Source organism: Chelon labrosus, assembly GCF_963514085.1.
Source record: "Chelon labrosus genome assembly, chromosome: 5".
Classification (NCBI taxonomy): Eukaryota; Metazoa; Chordata; class Actinopteri; order Mugiliformes; family Mugilidae; genus Chelon; species Chelon labrosus.
Window position 1 is genome coordinate 11,604,338 of NC_140341.1, and position 22,739 is coordinate 11,627,076.

Here is a 22,739-nt window from a genome sequence, read left to right on the forward strand (position 1 = left end):
TGCGTCGGATGAAACACGGTCCATAATGAAGAACAAATGGTGCATTAACAGTTTCATATTCTGATAACAACCGAGTCTGGCTTCACCAGGCTAGGGCACCACAGCTACAGTTTATTTTTGGCTGTGTATTGATGCACATTGGTTTTTAAGACATGAGGACAATGAACACATCTAAAGCAGTTGTTTTACTTCAGTTTCCACAAACGCGAAATGTTTGTCTAATGCTTAATTCTGGATGTTATTATTTTAAACCATCGCAGAGGACAACGATAAATGTTCTCAAAAGTGTGATGGTCACAACCTAAAAGTGATTTAAACTATGCTGAAAACCCATCTCACCAGTCTAACCACACAGTTTTCAGTGAAAATTGGTTTCACATTCTTCTCGTACGCCAACGTTTAACCCTAATTCTATTGTACTGTGTTAGATTTAGCTTTTTTTGTACCTCAGCCGAGCATACATTTGGTTTAATTTCCATAATTTGCCTCCAGATCTTACGCCACAGCCCAATACATAATCATTATACTTAAACACACACTCATACAAGTTTCAGTTGCATGCAGAAAACCCAAATACGCTACACAGCTCGTGTAAATGGCTTCATCCATCCATTTGAACTGAAGTGGATCCATTAGATGGGTTAGACCGACAACTGCTCAACAATTTCAACTGTGACTGACAGAATATTTATCGGCAGTAATCTTGCTGGTCCGTTTATCCCTTAAATAAATGTTAAAAACTCCCCTAATTGATTGAATATTGCTAATTTGCTTAGTAGACTATTCCTTTGGTAGAACAATTATAATGCATTAAAAAATCTTCATTAATGAATCATTAACTGCAGTCCTGAAAATATTGCTTGTGCATTTTTATCTATTAATCACTCTGTAATAATGTTGAATTTAGCAACCCTAATAAAAGTTTAAATGAACTGATGTTCCAATTCTGTGAAAACTCAACAAATGTAAAAAATTGTAAATTGCTTCAGAATTTGTTATTAGACTATTTAACTTCCCACATTGACTGTCACAGGTGTTCACGCGTCACATATACAAAAAATAATCGTTGAGTCTGATGCCAAAATTGCAGATCAGAAACTTTTTTTAACATTTTGACCACAAACCTCATTGGTTGCATTCCAATAAACACCACAATCAATACAGTCCTCCGCAGATTTGTCTCAATCTGCAAACATTGACTGTATCTTCAGATTCGAGCCAGAGCTGATATTGAACATCGCGCAAAAAAAAAAGATTCTCTGTGGTCTTTGGTTCATGTGTACACACGCAAACACACACACACACACACTGTCACCTACTCAGTATCACCAACCACACTGATAACGGGTCATGAGCACAATGTGGAAGAGTGGAATGTGTGGTATGACCTTCAACCCAAATGTCAATGTTGCACTGCGGTGAGTGGAGAGAGAGACAGCGAGACAGAGGAGGGAAATGGAATCTCAATGTGTTCGTAAATCACAGAGAAAATGCTGTTTGTGTGCGTTGGAGAGAAAGAGGGAGAAGGTGAGAAAGAAAACGGCAGAGAGAGAGAAAGAGAGAGAGAGGGAGAGAGAGAGAGAGACAGGCGGCGGCGTGTGTGTTCGTGCGCTATCGTGACTAACAGCCGGTTGTTATTCATCTTGGCATGTGGCTCCCAGCAGCCCCCACACATCAGGTGTGAGATTGGCGGGGGAGAGGAGGGGTAAGGGAGAGAAGGAGGTGCGGGGTGGGGGTGGGGGGGGGTTGTAACAGCGTCAAAACATTCCTCTCTCAAAGCGACGAATCTGTGCTTTCGCACCAGACAGACCCCCCCTCTCTCTCTCCCTCAGCCCTCCTAACCCTGACTCCTCGTGCTCGCTCGCTCGCTGGCTGTCTCCCGTTCCGACTGTGTTGCTGTTTGCCTGCGGTGCATTTGCATGATTTCAAGGGTAGGCGCCGACTTTTTTATTTATTTTTTTATTTTTTTTACTTTTGAAGCTTTTTTTCGTGTGCTACTCACATGCCAAATGTACTTGGAAAGAGTTGTCGGTGGCTGTAATCATTCCTCATCTCCATATTGGACCTCTAGTGATCCGGCCCTTGTTTTTATGAGTCGGAGGGGGGGAGAAAATCAATTTGCATAAAGATCGTGTCCGCTATTCTCTACGATTCTGATTAATGTACGGATGACAAAAATAAATTGATCCGTTGTTAACGTTACAGTCTGACCTTGCCATGATAATCCTTCAAAGAAAGCAAGTGTTTAGCCTGTTGCATTTTGGTTGCACCTGTAGCTCCAGAGTTCTTACCAACAGTGGTTCAAACAGGTGTGGCTGGTATTTTATAAGAACTGGATAATTGTTCTCCCAGTTTGCTAGGTTCCTCTTTTGCGTCTGCATTGGGTGCTTTTGGACGAAACAATGATGGGGACTCTCTGAGGGTAACTACCAAACGAGGAGTGCCCCTTGACTGAGTAAATACCTCAAAGGGGTTTTTTTTGTGTTGGCATCGCACCACCACCAATAGGGACCTTGACGTAGCTGGCTGGTTCGTTGGCATAGCAACATCTCTTATTTCTAAACCAACCTACAATAACGATGCATAGTCTTTAGAAAGCCCGGACTTCAGTGTTTTGTTAAATTCTTTTATGGCTAATGTTAAAACCTGTTGTATGTGCAGCTAGCGTTTCGCCATTGTTTTCCATCGGCAGTCCGCCCCGTGGCGTATTCATGTGCTCGACCGATCGATGTACACTTATATCAGTCAAGGTTCCTCTTCTGCCAAGAATGTATGTACCTCCAATAGGAGCTAAAAACACCTCATAAACAGAGTCTTAAGAGCAATAGTTGTTCTACTGGATTGCACGTATTGTATAGCCGCCTGCAAATCAGAAGTAGTGTTTCTTTCTCACTTATTCAGCGCAGAGATTCTACAAGATGAGGCCAGTCAAATAAAAGCTACTGAAGGAAAACTCACGTTGCAGCGTGAAGCGCGGTTTATGCCTCTGCAGGACATAGACCGCGTAGTCTATGTATTTGCGAGCCATTTATACTTGGGCGCTCGTCAGTCTGGCTCTCTCTGTAGACGCTAGTCGGCGCTGTGTCTTTTTCGCCAGTCGGGTAAAATCTTGTTTCTACTTCCTCCTTCACTTTCAACAATGCCGACTGATGGACGAGTCATACAAATGCTTGTATCTCCAAAACTTCCACTTTTCCTCGGTGTGTTCCATCTTTATTTATCCAAAACAATCAGTTCGATAATTGAGGATATGGAGAAGCAGCGGTAAAAAAAAAAGCACAGTAAAGCAGAAATACACTACTACCAAGTAGACCAATTACAGCTCTTGAGGTCTGCATCGTCGTGACTCATAGCAGAGGTTGCGCTAGACTTTTTCGTTGTGTGTCACTTTGACTGACAGGGTCATAAAAATCCCATCATAATGTATTTTTACCCGGCACTTTAATTTTTTTTAAATGATAATAATGACATATTCAATAGCATTTAATTTTCATTCCTATTTAATTAATATTCAGTAGCGGTGGAAAAAAAGATTCAGCTCATATAACCAGCCATCAAAGACGACTCAAGAATCATGAATCTATTTAACCGGCTCAGTTGAGTCCTACCATGTTTGATTGATATATAATCAATAAACGGCACCATTCAAACATCTCACTCGGCAGAGAAACAAAACATACTACCCGACTTGACTACTAGCAAGCTAACACTCTCAGCCACTCACTCATTTATTCACAATACGCAGAGAAACGAAACTTAACCGACTCATAACCGCTGCTTGTGGATTCTTAACCGCGAGTCAGCAGCCACTCACTCGGCCAGCAGGGAAACGAAACTTAACCGACTCTTAACCGACTCTTACACTACTAATCAAGAGAGAAAAGAGCCAATTAATGTGCTCACTCGCCACCAAGTGGTCTGTTGTGTGAATTGCAATCTGTCAAAATGACAGATTGCCTTCAGATTTTTCCGTCACCATTTTAATAAAAAAACGGCAGTGAATGAAAATATTCAATCAGTGATGGAAAATATTCAGTTAAATATTCGGTTAATGTTTGTTTTTTTTCTGTTTTTTTTGCTGCGGCTCCATTTGTTGCAATACCACAAGTGGCCACTGGGGCAGAATGGCAGCAATACAGGGTGGTATTCAGATCTCTCAATTTATTCCCCATTAGTGTTTGAATTCCATCACTGAGGAATCATGGTAAATGAGGACCCTCGCTACGTTGTAATAAAAATAAAACGTGCCACCTGAAAACCTCTAAACCTTGTGGGAAAAAAAGTCAAGAAAACTCCTGCTAGCACCCTCTACCACAGCGTCCATGTCCGGCTGAAAATTACATTCCTCCGGTTTTATAAAACAGTTAGTGAGATCCACTTCTATTCATTGTTCATCTTCAGGCACCAGATACCAGCATGTTTCCAAATTGTAGCTGTCAACTTTTTTTTCAAATAATAAGCGCTGCATACTCCCACACATTTTCTGTCCATTTCTCGTTCAGTCAGACAGTGACCTTTAAGACCATTGGGCCTAACTGCCAGTGATGTTTCAGGCTGCCAAAAAAAAAAAAAAATGAGTGAATGGTTTGGCATAGTGCTAGTGCATGGGAATAAGATCCTGAGAAGATGACCCCTTTTTCTGTGGATTGAATTGAGAATCAAAGCATGACACCAAAAGTCAAAATCAGACCAGATAGGTTCCTGGAGGTTCCCATCCCAAGGGGCTTCTTCTTGAAGCTACAACTAATTCATCTAAAACTTTGCAGCCTCCCTTGGTTACAAATTACTTACCAAATTATTTTGATTAACCTGTTTTTTGTTGCATGTAAACATACTTCTTCCTCACATCCCTTGCTTCACCTAGTCCTGTTTTTCCTTCTTTTCTGCAGCCGTCTCTTCCTCCCTCTCTCTTGCTATCTCCATCTCTATCTCTATCTATCAGTACTCTATGTGTCTCTTCCCCTGTCTCCTTTGTTCCCTGTTACAGCATTTCTGGCATTTATCTCTCTTACATTATTATTTTTTTTCCCTCTCCTTTGTGTAGCGTCTCTCTCCCACCTGTGTACCCCCCCACCCCCCCACCCTTGCCGTCCTCTCGCTCCTTTTCCTGATATTGATCTGCATTCTAGCCATACAGCTGAACCGCCTGTGGCTCTGCAATGAGCTCACATCTCACTTCTTCTTCTTCTTCCGTATGTATGCGAGCGCACACGCAGGAAAAAGCTGCAATCTCAACCCATAGCCAGTTAATTTAAAAAGGGAGTGTTTATGCGTGGCGAATGTGCGTGTGTGTCTGTTCAAGCATTTTCAGGTCATTTTTTTTGTATTTTGGCCAGTAACCATTGAAACTGTGCATCACAGCTGTCATGTATTAAGGAGATGGGCAGACAAAGCCTTGTTACTCTGCCGAGTCTCAGCTGGTTAAACCTCCGCTGAGCCCCCCCCCCTCCTCCTCGTCCAATCCGCCCTCTCTGTGATCATTTATTCTGTGTTTTGTACAGTATTCCCTTCTGGCAGTGCTGCCAGCATTCACAATAAAAACCCGTGCAAAAGGTCCAAATGCGGCAGCACATCTGGCCTTCAACCAGTCAGAGCCAGCTTGCGTCTCTCCACTTTTCAATGCTCTCCTCTCTCCGGTTCATCTTCACCTTGCTGATGCTCACCTGCAGAGTAGTTGCGACCGCAGTCAGATGAGGCGGCTGTGGGTCAGTAGGTAGAACAAGGGGGTTAGCGGTTCGACCTATATAGCACGTGGACCACACCGAACCAAGTTGGTGTTTGATCGTGTGTGTGCACAAGTTGTGTGCTTGTGTGAACGAGTGTGTAAATCTGACTGTAATGTGTGAAGTGCTTCGAGGACCAATAGGTAGAAAAGCGCTACATAAATACAAGCCATTTACCGTTCACCATTCACATCACCCACAATCACTTGAACACTTACCTCTTCCGAGACTACGTACTCAAGAGCATATTTACATAAAAAAGTGAATCCTTTCTCCAACATTTATAGGAAGTATGAAAAGGTTCATGCTGTTTGAACGCATGTAATGTTGCCCTTCCCGTTCCGTTCTGCACAGCAGATAAAAAGCACTTTTCTAGGTTTCTAGGTTTCAGGAAAATTTTCTGAAATAAAAAAATCTTGCAGGAGAATCGTTTGATGCAATACCATAAATGGCCACTGGGGCACATTGGCTGCAAGGCTGAGTGGTGCCACGTTATCGTCTCTTTCAATGCATTTGTTTATTTGTTTGAATGCGGATGTCGTCTTCCTGTATAATCAGTCACCTAGCTACACAGCAATAACAAATAAGCTATGCGCAATAGACATCTGTGCAAAAAGTCAGAATGCGTTACCATGTCTGGTCTTCAACCGGCAGGAGACAGCCGCAACGTCACTCCACTTTTCAATACTCTCCTCTGGCTTCCTGTTCAGCTTCGATGTACTGATGCTCATCTACAGAGTCGCCACAAGCACATCACCCACCCACAGTTGCCTACCTCTTCTGAGAGCGTATTTAGCATGTCATTTACATACTTTCACCGGACCGTTATTTTCTCCTGTTTTCATCAGTTGATGTTCGGGTGATGCACATTTTCTCTTTCGAGGCCCGTTGCTCATTAAAGTTATATCATATTCGCTGTTTAAGTACGTTTTTTTTAATTAACTTAAGTGGAAAATGAAATCAACTGTGCTTCAGTTTGAGGGGAATTAAAACAAGCATTGATGATTTGTTCTATCCAGGTTGTCGCTCCCTCGTCTCTGAGGACGTAAACATTTCTCACCGTCTGTGGTTTGGTGGGGAATTAGTTTAGTTGAGGTTTGTTTCACAATGAATGGCAGGCGTCTCAACCTGTTTTCTTCTGTGTATGAATCACCAGTTTGGTATAGAGATGAATGGCCCGACTGGAGAGAAAACGTTTCATTTCAAACCTTACTGGTTTAGTCTGAACTTACTTTCTACACGAGGACAAAGGTTGTGTTCTAATACTGAAACTGTGCGTGTGTGCTTTCTAGCTGGCTCTGCAGTCGCGGCTCTGTGACAGGACTCGGATCGGAGAGTACTACCCCGGGGCGGTGCGCTACACACAGGCTGACCTGGTCGACCTCAGCGATGACGACGACGACGACGACACCAACGTGCTCTTCTACTCCCCTGACATGACCCTGAAAGACCGAGGGCCCTGAGAGGGAGCAGGAGACAGAGAGGGAGACAAAAGAGGTGGAGGAAGGAGCACAGAGGAGGGTCACAGATAGAGAGAAACGGATTAGAAACCGAGAGGGAGGAAAAAAGAGGTAGGGAGAGAATAGAAGGGAAGATTGGGGGGACAGTCAGGCAGATAGAAGCCGGAGATGAGCTGTCAGGTTCCATTATTAATCCCCATCCTTTACTATTTAATATCCTAAAGACACACACTCCACACATACTGAGCAGAGCTTCAGCTCCCTGCAACACTACTATCAGAAAGAAGCAGCGGTGGAGGCTCTTAGGAGCCAACCGAATCCCAAAGGTCTTGAAACAATTTCTCTCTGCGCACCATCTTCTTGGTTCCTGCGCTCTGTAGCGTGTTGGCACGCCAGAAAAATGAAAGAAAGAAAAAAAAAAAAAACACAAAGGACTGCTGAAAGGCAATCATAACAAGGTGTGCCTTTAGCATTCGCAGCAATTACCTTTTCACTTCTCCGCAGGAGATGAGTTGAAAAGCAGGCCTTTAAAAGCACCCTGTGTGTCAGATGTAAAAGCATCTAGATCTACCCTGAGATTGATCCCCGTGCTAAACAGTTTTCCTGCCAATAAGAGGGGGGTGGGTGTACAGTAGAAGTACTGAAAGGGGCTTTTAAAAACAGGCAGGATGACTCAGTAGGGCAAATAAGTCCGGAGGCACCAGTGTCTCCTTCCTCAGACAGTATTTATTTTATGCCTGTCTCTTTGCATATGACATTTCTGTTGTTGCAAGTTCCGCACAAGTACTCTTCAAAGGGTTGTTTTTGTATTTTTTATGAAATACTACACTTGTTTGCTATACTGTATTTATATCAGATCAATGTACTGTAAATATTTAAGTGTACACTTTATTTTTGTACGTGCCTCAGACCGGAGTGTGAAGAAAACGCTTCTCTTCGGTCCAGACCTGCTGCTCTCATGTGACAGTCAAGCTCAGCCCGATTCAATACACAGAGCCTTATGAACGACTAAAAAAAGAAGAAGATGAAAAAAGAAAAATATGCTACTAGTCAAATGAAGAATCGCACAAAACACACACACACACACACACACACACACACACACACACACTGACTTGTAGAATACTGCTCGGAAAAGATGACACACGTGGCAACCCACGGTGCAGCCTTTGATGGTTTACAATCGTACGGCCCCGCGTCTTTCACAGTGAGGGGACATATACGTGAGGCGTGATTGGCAGGATAATAGAGTCACTTTCTATTCAACCACAGACCATTTGGTTTTTCCAATACCTAGGTGGTTTCATTGTCGTCGGTGCGCTCTGTCAGCTGTCAGCTTCCTCTCTGACAGGTTAAACTAATGAACCCACACTTGGCCTTTTCTAGCCTGGAGTTTTTTCAACTTTTTCCTCCCCCCCCCCTGGGCGTCAGTGACACCAGAGCGCAACTTCAGATTGCGGTTCACAGAGTCCCACCACTGTATATGACACGCTCGCACTGCGTGCCCCTACACCCTCTTTTGGCGCTGTTGCTGGTTTTACTTGGATGTGCACTCCATCAAATAAATGAGCAGGAGAGACATTTCATAACAAAGCTGAGACTGGGCGTGTTTATTTCATTTTCACATTGATGCCATCCCTCATTCCACTTCGCCGAGCCTTGGCTCCTGAGAAGTGTTTCCCAGTTTATGTGCGTGTGCGTGTGTGTGTGTGTGTGTGTGTGTGTGTGTGTGTTTATGAATGTGCCTTTAGACATCCTTCAGACCTTAGCTGCTTAAATAATGGATATTAATTATTAGTCGGACCCTGCTAGCCCCCTGTCTGTCTCCAAATATGGTTAACCGGATTTTGATTAATGGAATATGCGCGGCATGTCCTCCAGAAAACCAGACTTCTTCCTCCGCACTCACACACACGCACAGCTCTCCCACAGACGCTTGAGCGTTTCAAGCCCCGCACCCCCTTCATATAAAGATCCCGTGAAATAAGCGAATCTCCCTGTCACGCAAGAAGAATTATTATTCCCCCCTCATATCGTCGCATGCGCCGTAATTGGATACAATTTAACACCCGCGGCCCACGGGCATGTCGGCAGGCGCACTGCCTACTATTAGCTCGCCTCGCCTCGCCTCGCCACCCTATCATTTGTCAGATCTGTGTTTGTGTGCCTCTGGTGCTTGTGTGTGTGTGTATGTGTGTGTCTGAGCGTGTGCGTGTGGCTCGAGAAACCGGAGCCATTGTTGGAGTCCGGCCATGACCTAGCTGTGACGCACAGAAACGGAGAGAGAGGAGAAGTGGAGAGAGGGGAGAGGCGACAGCGCAGCAGCAGCAGCCAGACGCTGAAAAACAAGCCGGAGCTCCGTCACCTCGGAGCCAGAGAAAGAGAGAGAGCGAGGGAGAGAGGGAAGAGAGAGAGAGAGAGAGAGAGAGAGGCAGGCCTGATGGGTGTTTGTGTGGCTGCTCCTCCGCGCAGCTTCCACCGGGAGCCCCGTCTGCTGTTTATTAGAGCTCCGGCTGTATTTACAGGCACGGGTGTGGGGGGAGGGTATAACCCCTCCTAAACCCAGCTCACCCGCTGCTTACAGTAAAAAATAAGGCTGGAGAAGGTTAATGGGGAGATTACAGCCTGCCTGCCTGCCTGGCTGTTGTCTTGAAAGTAAAAAAAGAAGTTGCTGCGCAGCCCTTTACATCCTACATGAATTTGCTCTCGGCTGCTAATATGAGAAACGCATGAGTAATTTTCCGAAAGTGTTTACAGCATCAGGATTACGTCTGTAGGATTATCTCAACATATACTGCACTGCACTTGAACCGATGTGGGTTTTTTTTTGGACAACGGTGCAGCTCTAAACTTGTTTGTTAGATATAATTGTTCTCGTCTCTCCCTGTGATTTTCCGACCACAACAAAAACACAGAATATGCTATCATGCGAGATATCCCGTAATTACTCCCGTGGTTCTCTTGGGGCCCGTTTCTTGTTTTGGCAGATGACGGAGAGCGCCGACTGAACGGGAGGAGTCCCGATCCGGAACAAAACCTTTGATTTAAAGCAGGTGATGGGCTGGTTACCTTTTCGGGGCGTACCCCGCCTCTTTACCAGTGTCAGATGGGATAGGCTCCGGCCACCCTGCGACCCCTCTACAGGATAAGCGGTAACAGAAATCAGACCTGGTTAAATGCAGCCAAACCAGTAAAGTGGGCTACCTCGTAGAAAACCTCATGTTCATAATGTGGCGTTATTGAAGGGCACCCAATGCTCAGTGATGCGCTGTAAATACCAAACATTGGTCTGAAGAAAATATAAGCTTTCAAATGGAAAAGGACCGGATTTAAGGACCGTTTACCTTGTTTTACATCTAAATGCAGAAATGCCATATTCTTATCCAATGTATTTGCCAATTTTTTACCAATTTTGGGGTTGTCATTTCGTTTCATCCATTACCCTCTATTTAGGTTCAGGATTTACACTGAAATGATTAAATATCTTGAGCAAATTGCCACCAACCAAACTCGGCACAATTAAATAAATAAAGAAATTCCACATTCTGTTATGCTATGTTAATCTAACTGTTGATTTTGTTTTTGGTATGGCGAACCTCCATCTATCGTTGTCTCCATTGGGGCTGCAAACGTTATCGCCTCTTAGTAAATGCCAAATTGGTAAATTGGTAACGTGGTCAGTCACTGTCACTAAATACTGTGACACGTTCGGTTTATAAATGTATGAGGTCTGACAATCCCCGACTATCCCTGAAAACGTTTTTCATATACGAGACCGTGGAAGACCTCGATCAATAATCGATTCCTGCCCCTGTCAAAATACTGTGTTAAAGTCTTCCATGTGCTGCCATTCTGATTACGGCACGATCCCTTTTCTCTTTAGCCTCTAATATGAGTCATGTTTGAGTCGAATATTCTGCCCAAAAATCTGGATCAGCTGTGAAAAAAACAACACGTTTATATGTGTGTGTAATTGCGCAATAACACCCCCCCAAATTTCCAGAAATGTCACTAAGGACCTCGTTGACTGTGATCCCGTCTATATTTGTAGCTATCACACGAGAATCGTGTGTTAAATGTCCCCATTTCCCGGCGCACTGCCTGCTTTCAGCTCGTCTGCGCCGCTGCTGCTGCTGCTGCTCGCTGCTGTTGCTGCTGCCTGAGCAGAGAGCAGCAGCGAGCGGCGCTTCAAGCGCTGCGGTCCGGCCTCGAAAGAGTTAAATTAATCTCTTTCTCTACCCTCGCTCTCTCTCTCAACACACACACACACACATACACACACACACACACACGCACAGGCTGCCACCGCCCCAGATAACAGAGGGGCGCCTCTCCCCAGCCAGCCAGCCTCCGCTAATCGCAGTGGCAGGAGGGGGGAGTGGAGTGCCGGCGGCCTCTCACAGCGCTGGGCTTTTTATTGACGCTGCCTGCCTGTGTGTGTGTCATCCGAGTGTGTCTGTGCGTGCGCACGGCTGTGCGCGCTTGTGGGTGCGTGTCAGAGCTATAAAGAGGTGTGTGTGCGTTTCCCTCGGTGTGAGCCTGTGTGTCTCGTGTGTCTGTGTGTGTGTGTGTGTGTGTGTGTGTGTCTGAGAGTCGGTGTGTCTGTGTGTGTGCGCTCCCCGCCAGCAGCGGAAAGCAGGGAGAGGCGGGGAACTGGGAGGGTGGGTGGCGAGGTTATGAGCGGAACTCGACAGAGGCCGACAGACGAGAGAGAAGGAGGGGAGGATGAGGGAAGGGAGGGAGGAGAAGGAGGGGGGGGGAATCTTTCTTGTGCTGCGCTGAGAGCCGCCACCGCTTCTCCTTCCTCTCAGATAAGGTTCGTTTGAAGGTTTTCATCTTTATTCTCTTAAAAAAAAAAAAAAAAAAAAAAAAAAAAATGACGCGTCTGTTCAGCGCGTCTGCCCGCGCGTTTTGGACAGGGGATCGCCGTTTATGATCCCCAAGGTCGGAATAAGACAAGTGTGACTGATCGCATTGGTTATTTTATGTCACGGACCGACTGATTGATTGCATCGATGAATTTAGCTGCCTATTGATTAGGGCTTAATCTATAGGTTCATGTCTCTCAGTGCTCCAATTATTGGATGCTCTCTCTCTCTCCCTCCCTCCCTCGCTCTCTCTCTCGCTCGCTCTTACGAGCAGCAGTGTTTGGCTCGGAGCCACGCTCGCCCTGCCGCGCCAGGCTGTAATTATCCCCGGTGAGGCCGCGCTAACGCAGCGTGGCGCGCCTGTGGGGAACCGGTTAGCCCTACAACACCGGTGGGGGTGGGTGGGGGGGTGGTGGGGGTGCGTGAATGTGCGTGCCAGCGCGTGCGTGAGCGCGTGCGTGTGTGCGTGGGATTGTGTGTGACAGTAGGAGAGAAAGAGAGAGAGAGAGGGAGAGCGTTGCGCTGTGTTGATATTTCAGTAGCCTGTGTCAGTGCAATTTCAAGTCCTTGCATGAACCGGAGTTTTGGATTATAGATTAGACAATTGATTTAAAACACTCGCAAAAAGTCACCATTGATTATCATAAATACACAATGAGTCCGCGTTAGTTTTAAGGTGAACAAAGAATAATCGGGAAGGTTAAAATGTGTGTGTGTGTTAAGTGCTTTTTTTGTGTGTGTGTGTGTGTGTGTGTGTGTGTGTGTGTTGCCAGCATAGATCTATCGATTGTACACGTGCACATGCCCGAGCTTGTGTGTGCTCGAAAGTGTTCAGGCAAGTTTCTGTGTGTGAGTTGCAGTAAGCGATCCATAACGATCTGCAGGTGGATTGTGCTGATTAGTACCGGCTGCTGTGGACTGAGCTGCGTGCAAAGAGCTTCCTGCAATCTGAGCCTGCCGACTGAGTTCGTGTGTGTGTGTTGTGCTCGCTTGTGTGTTTGGCAGTCAGCCCTTTCAAAAAAAAAAAAAAAAAAAAAAAAAAAATGTGTGTCAGGACTGTGTGGTTTCGTATGCGTGTGTCTCGGTTGTGAGGCATGTGTATATGTGACGAAACATGCGCCGAAGGTGCGCATGTTGATGGGAACTCACCTTGCAAATGTAGGTATGTGTGTGTGTGTGTGTGTGTGTTTGCGCGTGTGTTCCTCGGGGTGCTGCTTCAGTTTCTGATTGCAGCAGCAGATGGCTGGATCACTGTGACCTCCCAGGGTGCGGCACTTTCTACCCCAGGATGCATCCCCGTGTGTGTGTGTGTGTGCGCGCGCGCATGTGTGTGTTCACGCTGTTTTGGTTTTTACAAGAGACGCAAACCTATGCGTGAATCCCCGATGAGACATAAAATGACACTAATCGGATGCGATCTCAGTTCTGAGCGTGTTTTTCCGTCACCGTTATCCCGTGTGAGCGCCCTCAAAGGCACATGCTGTTCCTCGGGCTGGCTTCTCGAACCACAAAGTTCACACACAGTCATAAAAAACGCAGCCATAAAACGGACTGCGCTCGCTCTCCAGACCTGTTTTTGTCTTTCTCCCTCAGACTCCCAGCAAAGGTGTTCTCTTTTTTTCTGAAGCCACGGCTGTGTGTTTTTGTGTTGAGCTCCCAGAAATTTGGTTTGCCCTGCGGTTTCTCAGAGCAATATTCATCCTAATCCAGTTTTCTAGTGAGTGATGGAGAGAGCCGCTTGCCTTCAACGCCCTCTGAGTCAGAGCAGGAGGGAGGAAATGAGGAAAGACTCTGTGTGTGTGTGTGTGTGTGTGTGTGTGTGTGTGTGTGTGTGTGTTGTGACTTCTGTGTTTCCAACACCACTCTGACCTGATTACAGGTGCGTGTGATATTAGCATCATTCTGTTTTAACTCCTGGTGTGTATAATCTTCGGCATTTAATAATTATCTTCCTGAGAGTCTTCTTTGGGACTGTATTAAATAAAGCAGGGCCATCGGGAGACAAAAATCTGATTTGGACTGCGGTGCATTTAAAAACCTCCCTGCTGACACTTCTGAAAAGTGGCACATGAAATCTCTTTATAGGCCAGCATTTACTCAGTGCAAATAGATCGTTTCAGTAGAGGCTAACGGGGTTCCCATGTTGGATCCTACCTGCCTGCTAAAATATGGGCAGCAGCAGTAAAGGGGGACATGTGGCGCAATGTGACCGAAGGTGTTGAGCGTGACTGACCCACTGCCAAGGCTAAAGATGGTGGTATACGTCCCAGGGAAATACAGTAAGTGTTGGCGTATTTATGCAGGCAAAAGAAAAACATTTCAGCAGAACCAAAAGAAGTGCTGGTTGCAGAGAACACCTGTGTGCTGGTAGGATGAGGGCACTTTGTCGAAAGTCAGTTCTCACCCTGTGACTGCTACGTCCCGGCTCGAGGGTCACGACATAAAGTAAAGCTGAGACAGACGAAAGAGCTTGTGCAGCCAAAAATCGGTGTCTTCTTAAACTGAGGACACAAGATATTTTGACAGATTTTACCCACGGTTCCCAGATGGGCAAAGTCTGCACCGGTCTGCACTTGTTGGTGACAGTTGACACAAGAATCTGCAAGTGTGTGAGGGGAACAGACCGGACCTCAGTTTTAAGCTGAATCTGGACCCAATCAGGTAGCGTGAACTGATTACTGACCCAACTGCAAACCCTTGTTGCCAACAGCCAATGACAGAAAAGGAGAGGACACAGGAAATGGCATCGGAAGATGACGGAAAGTACCAAGAATATCAAAACAACGACCGCGAACTGGGAGAGCGGTGACAAAGCGAACCACAGAAATGAAGATTAATCGAGTTGTGGCGGGAGCACGAGTGCCTGTGTAATGTTGGTTGCAGTGCAAACCACAACTGTCGCTCTCGCAAGAGTTTGACGCGTTCACTTGGATTTAGTTGGTTTGACGTGTAGTCTGTGATCCCTCATCAGGAGCAGTTGTTAAGGGTGTGATCCCCAGTCTTTCAGTCTTCTGCTGAAGCCAGTCTGTCAGTGTGTACTCCTGGTCTTTTCAAAATCTGTAAAGACTGTGAAAGTAGTGTAGTGTGTCTGCAGCTTTAGAGCCTTTCCAGCCATGCCCCTTTTAAGCACACCTCCTCCTCCTGCTGATTAGGACAATTAAGCTCATGAACTCACCCAAAGACACTTGTGGGTGTGCACAGGGGCAACATCTCCCCCTTCAAAATGAATCCTCCAGGAGCCCTAAATGCAAGAACACACATACACACAACAAGGCTCTGCCCCTGCAATCATGCCAGACCTTCCAATATGTGCAAGAAGAGATGCACCTTCACACGAGGACTGCACAAAACCTCTACATTGAAGACAAATTGAAACATGTGACCCACACGAGTTGAGGCTCCACCAGCCACAAAACAAAAAGGATTACCTCCACAAAATTACCACAAGCACCGGTGAGCAGTTGACACCACAACCCTGTAGTTGTGTCAACTTCTTTTCTGGTCGTCGAGAAGCCACAGCTTGCTAAGTTTGTCGGGCTTAAAGGCCTCGGCTGAGAGACGCTGATCTGCAACCATGATGCACCGTGTTCTGATACCTTTCTATCAGAGCCAGCATTAACTTCTTCAGGAGTTTGTTCTATAGAAGCTCGTCTGTAAACCCTCGCCGCATGCCCATGACCCTCTCGCTGGTTCACTTCAATTCCTTCCTTGGGCCACTTTTGATAGGTACGGACCTCTGCAGAGCATGAACTCCCCACAGGAGCTGCTGTCGTCCATCCATCACAATTTGCACCTTGTCAAAGTCCTTCAAATCCTTGTCCAGTTGTCCTGCGCCTTACATCAATGTGGAGGACAAATTGCTCACTGCTGGACTAATATATCCCACCCACTGACTGCTGCGATGAAAATTAGATAATCATTGTTATTCACTTGACGAGTGATTATGGCCAATCAGTCATAACGTTATGGCTCATCAGTGTATTTTGTCTTTTCATTACGCTATAGCCTTCCCGTTGAAGTCCTGGTGTAGCAGAGATAAGAGATAAGGTTGAAATGTTTTGCCAGACATTTCTGTGTTTTTGTTGTTGTCTTTTTTTTGCAGGAGCCCTCTGAGCTCGAACCCCTGCTGCACCGATGGACGCGCATCCTTCAAACGGACTTCGGCGCTCCACTTTTTCTTGAGCCAAATTGATTCCGAATGCAGCCTCACTGTGTCAGGTAACAGCATGGCGTCATCGCTCTTTCAAAACAGTCACAGGAAAATACGCAGCTAAATAGTGTGTCTGGTTGTATCATATGCGGTCATAAAGAGGAAGGAACTGATCAGAGGTTTACCCAGCTGAGACTCGGCAGAGTAACCAGAGTGAGTCTGTCCCACTTCCAGCCAGATGTTGGCGGAGATGCTTCATTTTATAGTTCCAGTGAGGAGGAGTGAGACGTGATTAAACCATTTTCCTATTGATTAAACATTTCAGTGTGAATGGAAACAATCTGGCGACTCCATTGTGCATGAAAATGTTTTCACACAAACACTGCTTTCAGATTGTTAAGTGTGAACGTAATCGTCTCGTGGTTTAGCAGCTGTGGCGGTAGTGGGCAACCCTCAGTCATGAAAGGTGGAGTTTAATTCCCCCTAGGTTTATTAAAGTCTGAAGAAAACTTTTCTGAGTCACTTGTCATTGAAACTCACATGCACGGTAGAGTTTCTGGAATTTTGTCCAAGAAGAAGAAGAAGTAGAAGAAGAAGAAGTAGTTTTTGGCCCGTTCCCTGCATGAATACATTCAGTCTCTTCCTTTCACAGAGAAAGGAAGCCCTTCTCTCAAATCCTTGAGCCTCTGACTTCAAACTTTTGAACAGTTTGGCCTTCAAGATGAGTTTGGATTTAAACGCGTCCATATGTGAGTGTTCTTTGCGCTCTGTGTTTGTTTGTGTATGACCGTCTGGTTTGACTCCTACTTTGAACAGCTGTGGCAAACGCAGCCAGACCCTCCTTTGCCAAGTCTCCCTCTTTTTATACTCCTACTCTGCTTCTCTCTGTCTCTGTGTCTGTCTGTCCGTCTGTCTGTCTACTGGCCTTTCTCTCTCCACGTCCGTCTCTCTCTCTTTCTCTCTCTGTCTCCTGCACACATGCGGGCACGTGATGCACACACCTCAGGCTTGATATTCATAGCCTCCTCCTCCTCCTCCTCCTTTACTTGACATGGGAGCCTTAACAGATGTGCCCCGGCCTTGAGCTGCCTCCCCCTCTCTTTCTCTCTGTCCCTCCGCTGCCTTGTGCTCCACACATTTACCTTGTCTTTAGGTGAGAGGAAGGGACGGATGTACCCTTTGGATGTAAACAGCGGTTCAAAAATTGTGACCAAGATTAAAATTTTGGAAGCAAAGACAACATTTTATGGGTAGTGGACGGGTAGACGAATGTCCACTAGACTTTCTAGGGCATATTAAAGATTTAGACGAATATTTGTAATTATATATATTTACATACACTGTATATGGATCTCAACTACACATTTAGAACCAAAACACTTAATTTAATATAAAACTATAAACAACATAATGGCCCTCATTATTTCTAGATAACTTTTCATTTTCTATCTATCTATCTATCTATCTATCTATCTATCCATCTATCTATCCGTCTATCTATCCGTCTATCTATCCAGCTAAAACCTCGTCTATTCTTGTTTTGGAGTTTCAGCGGAGCTTGTGTGTGTGTGTGTCTGCGCGCTTTTGTGTGTGTCTCCGCTCGTGCGTGCGCGCGCAGCCAGTGCCGTGCGCTGGAGGCTTATGGTAATTGCGGTCTCCCGACTGGCCTTCTGGGTAGAGTCTGCGCGAGTGGGAGTGGAGCGAGTCGCTCGGTCTCGGCAGCGTTCATCCATTCTGTGCGGCACTCCCCGTACAGCTCCGTGCGTCCTCGGTGCGAACCGAGGGCTCCGACCGGAGTGTTGTCTGCGATTCTCGAAGAAAAACGCGGGACGAAAGGCTTCACGGAATAACCTTCAGCGAACCTCCCGAGACACGGATTCCGCTGTTGGAGAGGACATGGAGTGACGGAGAAGCGGGAGAAAAGGGCTTTTTCCGAGGACGGCGTGCTCCGCTGAAACCCAACATGGCGCTGCTGCGAGGTACGGCCGAGCTGAATTAATTTCTCCGCGAATCCGCCGACCTCGCCACCTGTATCCTTTGGGGGCCCGGGCCAAACGGCACGTTGCTCTCAAACTAAAAAGGACCTTAGCGGATTTTCTTTGTGGATTTCTCTCTGTCCCCCTTTTCTCTCTCAGCGCAGGATCTTTTTTTGTTGCTTTCTGGAAACCCAAGTGACATTTTCAGCTGCAAAAAAGTCCGTTTCAAATATAGAGCAATGGATGAGAGTTGCCTGTAGACAATAGAATAAAGACTGAGAGCTTTATATGTGACACTTTTTTTTGTTTCGTGACAAGTGGATAACCTGTTAGACACTTTTAGTTTTTTTTTTTCCTCTGGCCGGGATCGTCTGTCTCCAGCAGACAGGACCGTAACCGGGCTGGTCTACGTACGCACGGATCGCTTGCCCTCCTAGTTAACTTGGCAAAACAGGAAAAAGGCGTCAGTTGGGGCGCTCGGACCGCGGTTGGAACTTGCACCAATTAACCAGGTGAGGCAATCAATGACAAATCGGAATGTATTTTCGTTATCATGTGTCTGTGGTGGTGAGAAATCCCCCTGCGCGAGGGACCGAAAATGTGCTCCGCTCCGTTTCATTAATAGTAGTGTAACGGTAAAGATGCTTTCAATGAGACCCAGTGTTTTCATGTGGCGTGTTTTTAATCAAAAACAGTCTCCTTGTGCGGTTTGATCCAGACCCGATAGTCCGGTGTTGCTGTGCGCAGAGACTGGGAGAGGATCGGCCACTTCTAAGAATAGCGCATAGGGTGGTCTTTGTGCGTTTCGGCGGGGCAGTGGCATGTGGTTGATAAATAACACACGCACACTCGCACGCTCACACAATGACCCAGCCGTGAGTTTGGCCTTTTAACAACTGTCCTGTCAACCGGACGGGGGTGAGAAGGACGTCCCAGGGATGAGCGAACTTGAAAGTGGCGCCGATCACGACGGTGAATATTCAGGCTTTTCGCACCCCGTTGTGTGACGAGGAGTGTGAGTGCCTGTGGGGCGATGGATGGTGGTGGAGGAGTGTGTATGCACGCGTGTACGTGCGCGCACACGGAGCTTCTGCGCTAAACAAGGTTACGGAATCCAGCCTCGCCCTGCCAAAGGCAAGCGAGCGGTGCTCCGTTTCTACACAGTTCAGTTCAGTTGGAGGGCATCCCCGCGGTGTGTGCGTGTTGACAGCTGAGTGTGTGTGTGTGTGTGTGTGTGTGTGTGTGTACGTGTGTTTGTGGGGGAGGAGAGGGGGGCTTTGTTTGGACAGAGTGGACGTTGATCAGTCTTCTCATCTGTCCACAGGATAGTGTTGGGGAAAGGTGTGGGGGTGGTTGAGAGGGGGAGACGGGACGCGGGACTGCACCGCTCACCTTCCTGTCTAGTTGATGGAAACCGCTTTGGCATTGTGCCATCCCCCCTCTCCCCCCTTCTTTCTCCCCCTCCTCTCTCCCCCTCCACAGGCGCACACACACCGTGTCTTGCAGGTGTTCTCTTCTCGGATATGACTTTGCGCTACAGCATGTTGTCATCCACTCTTGCACGCAGTCTTGTTGTGCGTCTGGTTTTTTTTTTATTTTTTTTTTGCATTGCAGGGAATAGTCTTTGCGCACGAAGGATCGATGTATCGCGCCTGTTAGGACTCCCGTCTCCCGGAGCTCCGACGCGCTGCTCTCTTGTAAGGAAATAGCCTCACATATGACTCTTTCCTTTAATTGAAAATACTTTAAAAACCCTTTACAACAAAATTCTCCTTCTCTAGACGAGCTTCATTTTGGCTCGCTTTTAATCCAAATGACTAATTTCTACTTTACCATAAAACTACAACTTTAAAATATTTATTTCTTTGGTCACCCTTCCTGCACCGCTGTGCGTGACAGCAATCAGCAGGAACCACTTCTTCTAAAGTTGCCGCCTAATTGAAATAAGTGCTGCAAGGCATGTTGGATGTGTTCCAAACGGAATCGTCTAACGATTCTTTAACGCTCCTCTGCGGGCTACATAATGTGCGCTTCTCATCCAGCAAATCGGCACTTAACCGATATATTTGTTTCCTAAAAGGGACCACATTTCTTCGTCGCTCGCGAACGACACGAATGTGGGTATGTCCTCCTCCCCGTGCCGCCCGCCCTGCCTGCTGCCTGTCCAGGAGCCGCACGGGCACTAATTAGGGGACGCTCTCTTAGGACGATCGATGTGCCTCATATTGGCTGGCTCCAGCTCATTGACGAGCTTAGTGAGGGAAGCAGCTACTAAAAGACCACTTCAGCCCACGGCAGCCAATCCTGCGCAGGATAGACGGTAAAAGAATCGCTCATAACGCAAACGTCTGCTCGGCAGGTTGGGGGAGCAGGACCTCGTGTTGGGACCTTTCGAGGGAACAGAGCAGGGATTAACTGGTGGGGGGTGGAGGCTACTTGAGCGGGCTTTGATGCAGAATAAAAGCTTTGCTGTATTTAAATGGCACGCCGCTCTTAATTGGTACGGAAAGGTAAAGGGACACCTGGAAAGATCTGAACTTTAAAACTGATCTCTTAAGGGATATTTGGAGATGTGGAAATTATCTGAGGATTAGTGACAACGATCCCAAAGAACACAGCTAATTACTCACCTGATGGCGTATTATTAGGCTGCAGCGAGCGATCCAGTTTGTTTTGCTTGAAGTAATGAAATGGATGGAGACTTCAGACATATTCGAGTAATGATCTCAGCTCTAGTCTGTTTTTTTGTGAATCCCTTTGTGCCACAGCGCTTTTTGCTTGATGTTTTAAGCCACAAACTTTGATGACTACTAAGCTTCGTTCTTTCTTTCTCTAATGGTCTGTTCCGTCAGTGGCACACCTTGCGGAAGCCCAAAACAAATACTCCACATTTTGTGTGGGCCGAGTTTATTTATAGCGTGCCCCGTCGGACCGTTTTGCGCATCATTTTTCCGCCGTGCGCTGTGAAGTCGGCGTCGGACTGATCTGTTTTCCAGGTGCTGGAGCACAGAAGGGGGAGGGCTGCTTACCGTAGATTTGACATACTGTTTTCCCTCTCTCTTTCTTTTCACGGAGAGGACTTCACACTTCTTCCACAAACAGTGTTTTATGGCCCGGGCCCATTAGCCCTAGTTGTTAAAATGTTCAATTCAGCGGGGCCCCAGGCGGAATAGGATTTCATTTTGGTGCCTTTTTTTTATCCCCTAGAATTATTTTCTAAAGCGCAGAAAATGTTTTTCTAATCACATTCACCTCCGTCAACCGAGAGACGGGTTTTAAATCATCTGAGGTAGATTTAATGAAAGCGTGCATGTTTCAAAGGCATCGGGGAGGTCATATTTCTGCTGCCGTTTGAGGAGAAACTCGCAGTTGCTCGGCGTTTAAGGTTGCGTGCGCGTTGGTGACCGAAGTTCACCTGAAGGCAGGGACGGCCCCGGGCCTGCCGGAGCTTATAATGTCACGCTGATTGATGCGTGACGGTGGATGTGTCAGCGTGGTGCTCCGTAAGGGCGGCCGGGACGATCCGCTGCGTTTAAGAGAACAGAGGCGACCACGCCGCCTCCATTTTAAACCCATTAACCTCCTGTTTGTCCCTTTTTTCTAATCTGGAATCAATAGGAACCACGCGAGGAGTATTACTCAGAGGGAGAGCATGTCGATACAATCACGGGGCCACTTTTGCTTATCAGACGTAATGTGTTGGGAAATAGTGGGGTAAAATTCGTCAAAAGAAATTCTCCATGTTCTGTTTTATAGGCAGACGCGGGCACGGGGGCTGTTTTATTGTTGTCGCGCTTGTTTTTTTCCTTTTTTTTTTTTTTTTTTTTGTCTCTCACTCGCGCCTGGATATAAAACAACAGACTCGTCGCTGCCGGCGCTGCGCTCGCTGCTTGTGCGAGAGGCGTGTGAACAAAAGCGGAGGCACGGCGGCAGAGAGACGAGGAGAGATCGGTTTTCCAGGCGCTGCGCAGCTCCCGGAGGAGACGTCACGGTTTGATTGAAGCTATGCTCCGTGCTGGCCTCCCGGGACCTCGCGATGAAACGGGAGAGCCCCCCCCCCCCCCCCCCCCCCCCTCCTTCCTCCTACTCCTCCCTCCCCCTCCCCCTCCTCCTCTTTCCCTCCCCCTTTCTTCCTTCTCCACCCGCCTCTCCCTCTCTCTCTCCGTCTCTCGCTCTCGCAGCGCTCCACAAAGCTTTTTGTTTCGACGAGGTCTGGAGCGCACGGGTCACTTCCCCGCAGAGATGTGTCGGCCCCCAGTGCTGACGGTCAGGACGGAGCCACATCACATTATTCTCCACTCCAGCAACTGTCTGGCATATTAAAACCGATGTTTCTGCAGCCGATTGCCCGCGGATGTTAGTTTAAGTCGTGGTTTTAGACCTCGCGTTTGTTAATAAGGGATAGGAAAGGCAATATTTGGATGGGGTTTCTGATAAATGTCAGACGCAGCGACTTAATGTGATACGAATACAGGGGCTGTGATTAAATCTCACTATGATTGTGCTGACCCCTGCCTGGCCTATCGGAAGATTGATTTAACAGCAGAGTAACGATGACACAC

The 22,739-nt window shown here is 46.8% G+C and overlaps 2 protein-coding genes across 6 annotated transcripts in view; both read left to right on the top strand.

Moving 5' to 3' along the window:
• The window catches only part of LOC311487782 (cyclic AMP receptor-like protein A), a 54,261-nt gene extending 45,503 nt beyond the window's left edge, over positions 1-8,758 (top strand). Inside the window, exon 13 of the mRNA XM_084544151.1 lies at positions 7,016-8,758. Within this exon, the coding sequence (XP_084400277.1) occupies positions 7,016-7,186 (171 nt within the window). The 3' untranslated portion in view covers positions 7,187-8,758. The remainder of the gene's footprint in view (positions 1-7,015) is intronic.
• A 3,156-nt stretch (positions 8,759-11,914) lies between these two features.
• The window catches only part of bcor (BCL6 corepressor), a 37,809-nt gene continuing 26,984 nt past the window's right edge, over positions 11,915-22,739 (top strand). Inside the window, exons 1-2 of one of the 5 annotated variants that reach the window (XM_084545116.1) lie at positions 11,915-11,999; positions 16,154-16,269. In XM_084545116.1, coding sequence (XP_084401242.1) covers positions 16,250-16,269 — 20 coding nt within the window. In that variant the 5' untranslated portion in view covers positions 11,915-11,999; positions 16,154-16,249. Of the gene's footprint in view, positions 12,000-12,483; positions 13,931-15,895; positions 16,270-16,853; positions 16,951-17,532; positions 18,690-22,739 lie in introns of those variants that run through there. The other 4 variants (XM_084545117.1, XM_084545118.1, XM_084545119.1 and 1 more) reach the window with 4 other exon arrangements.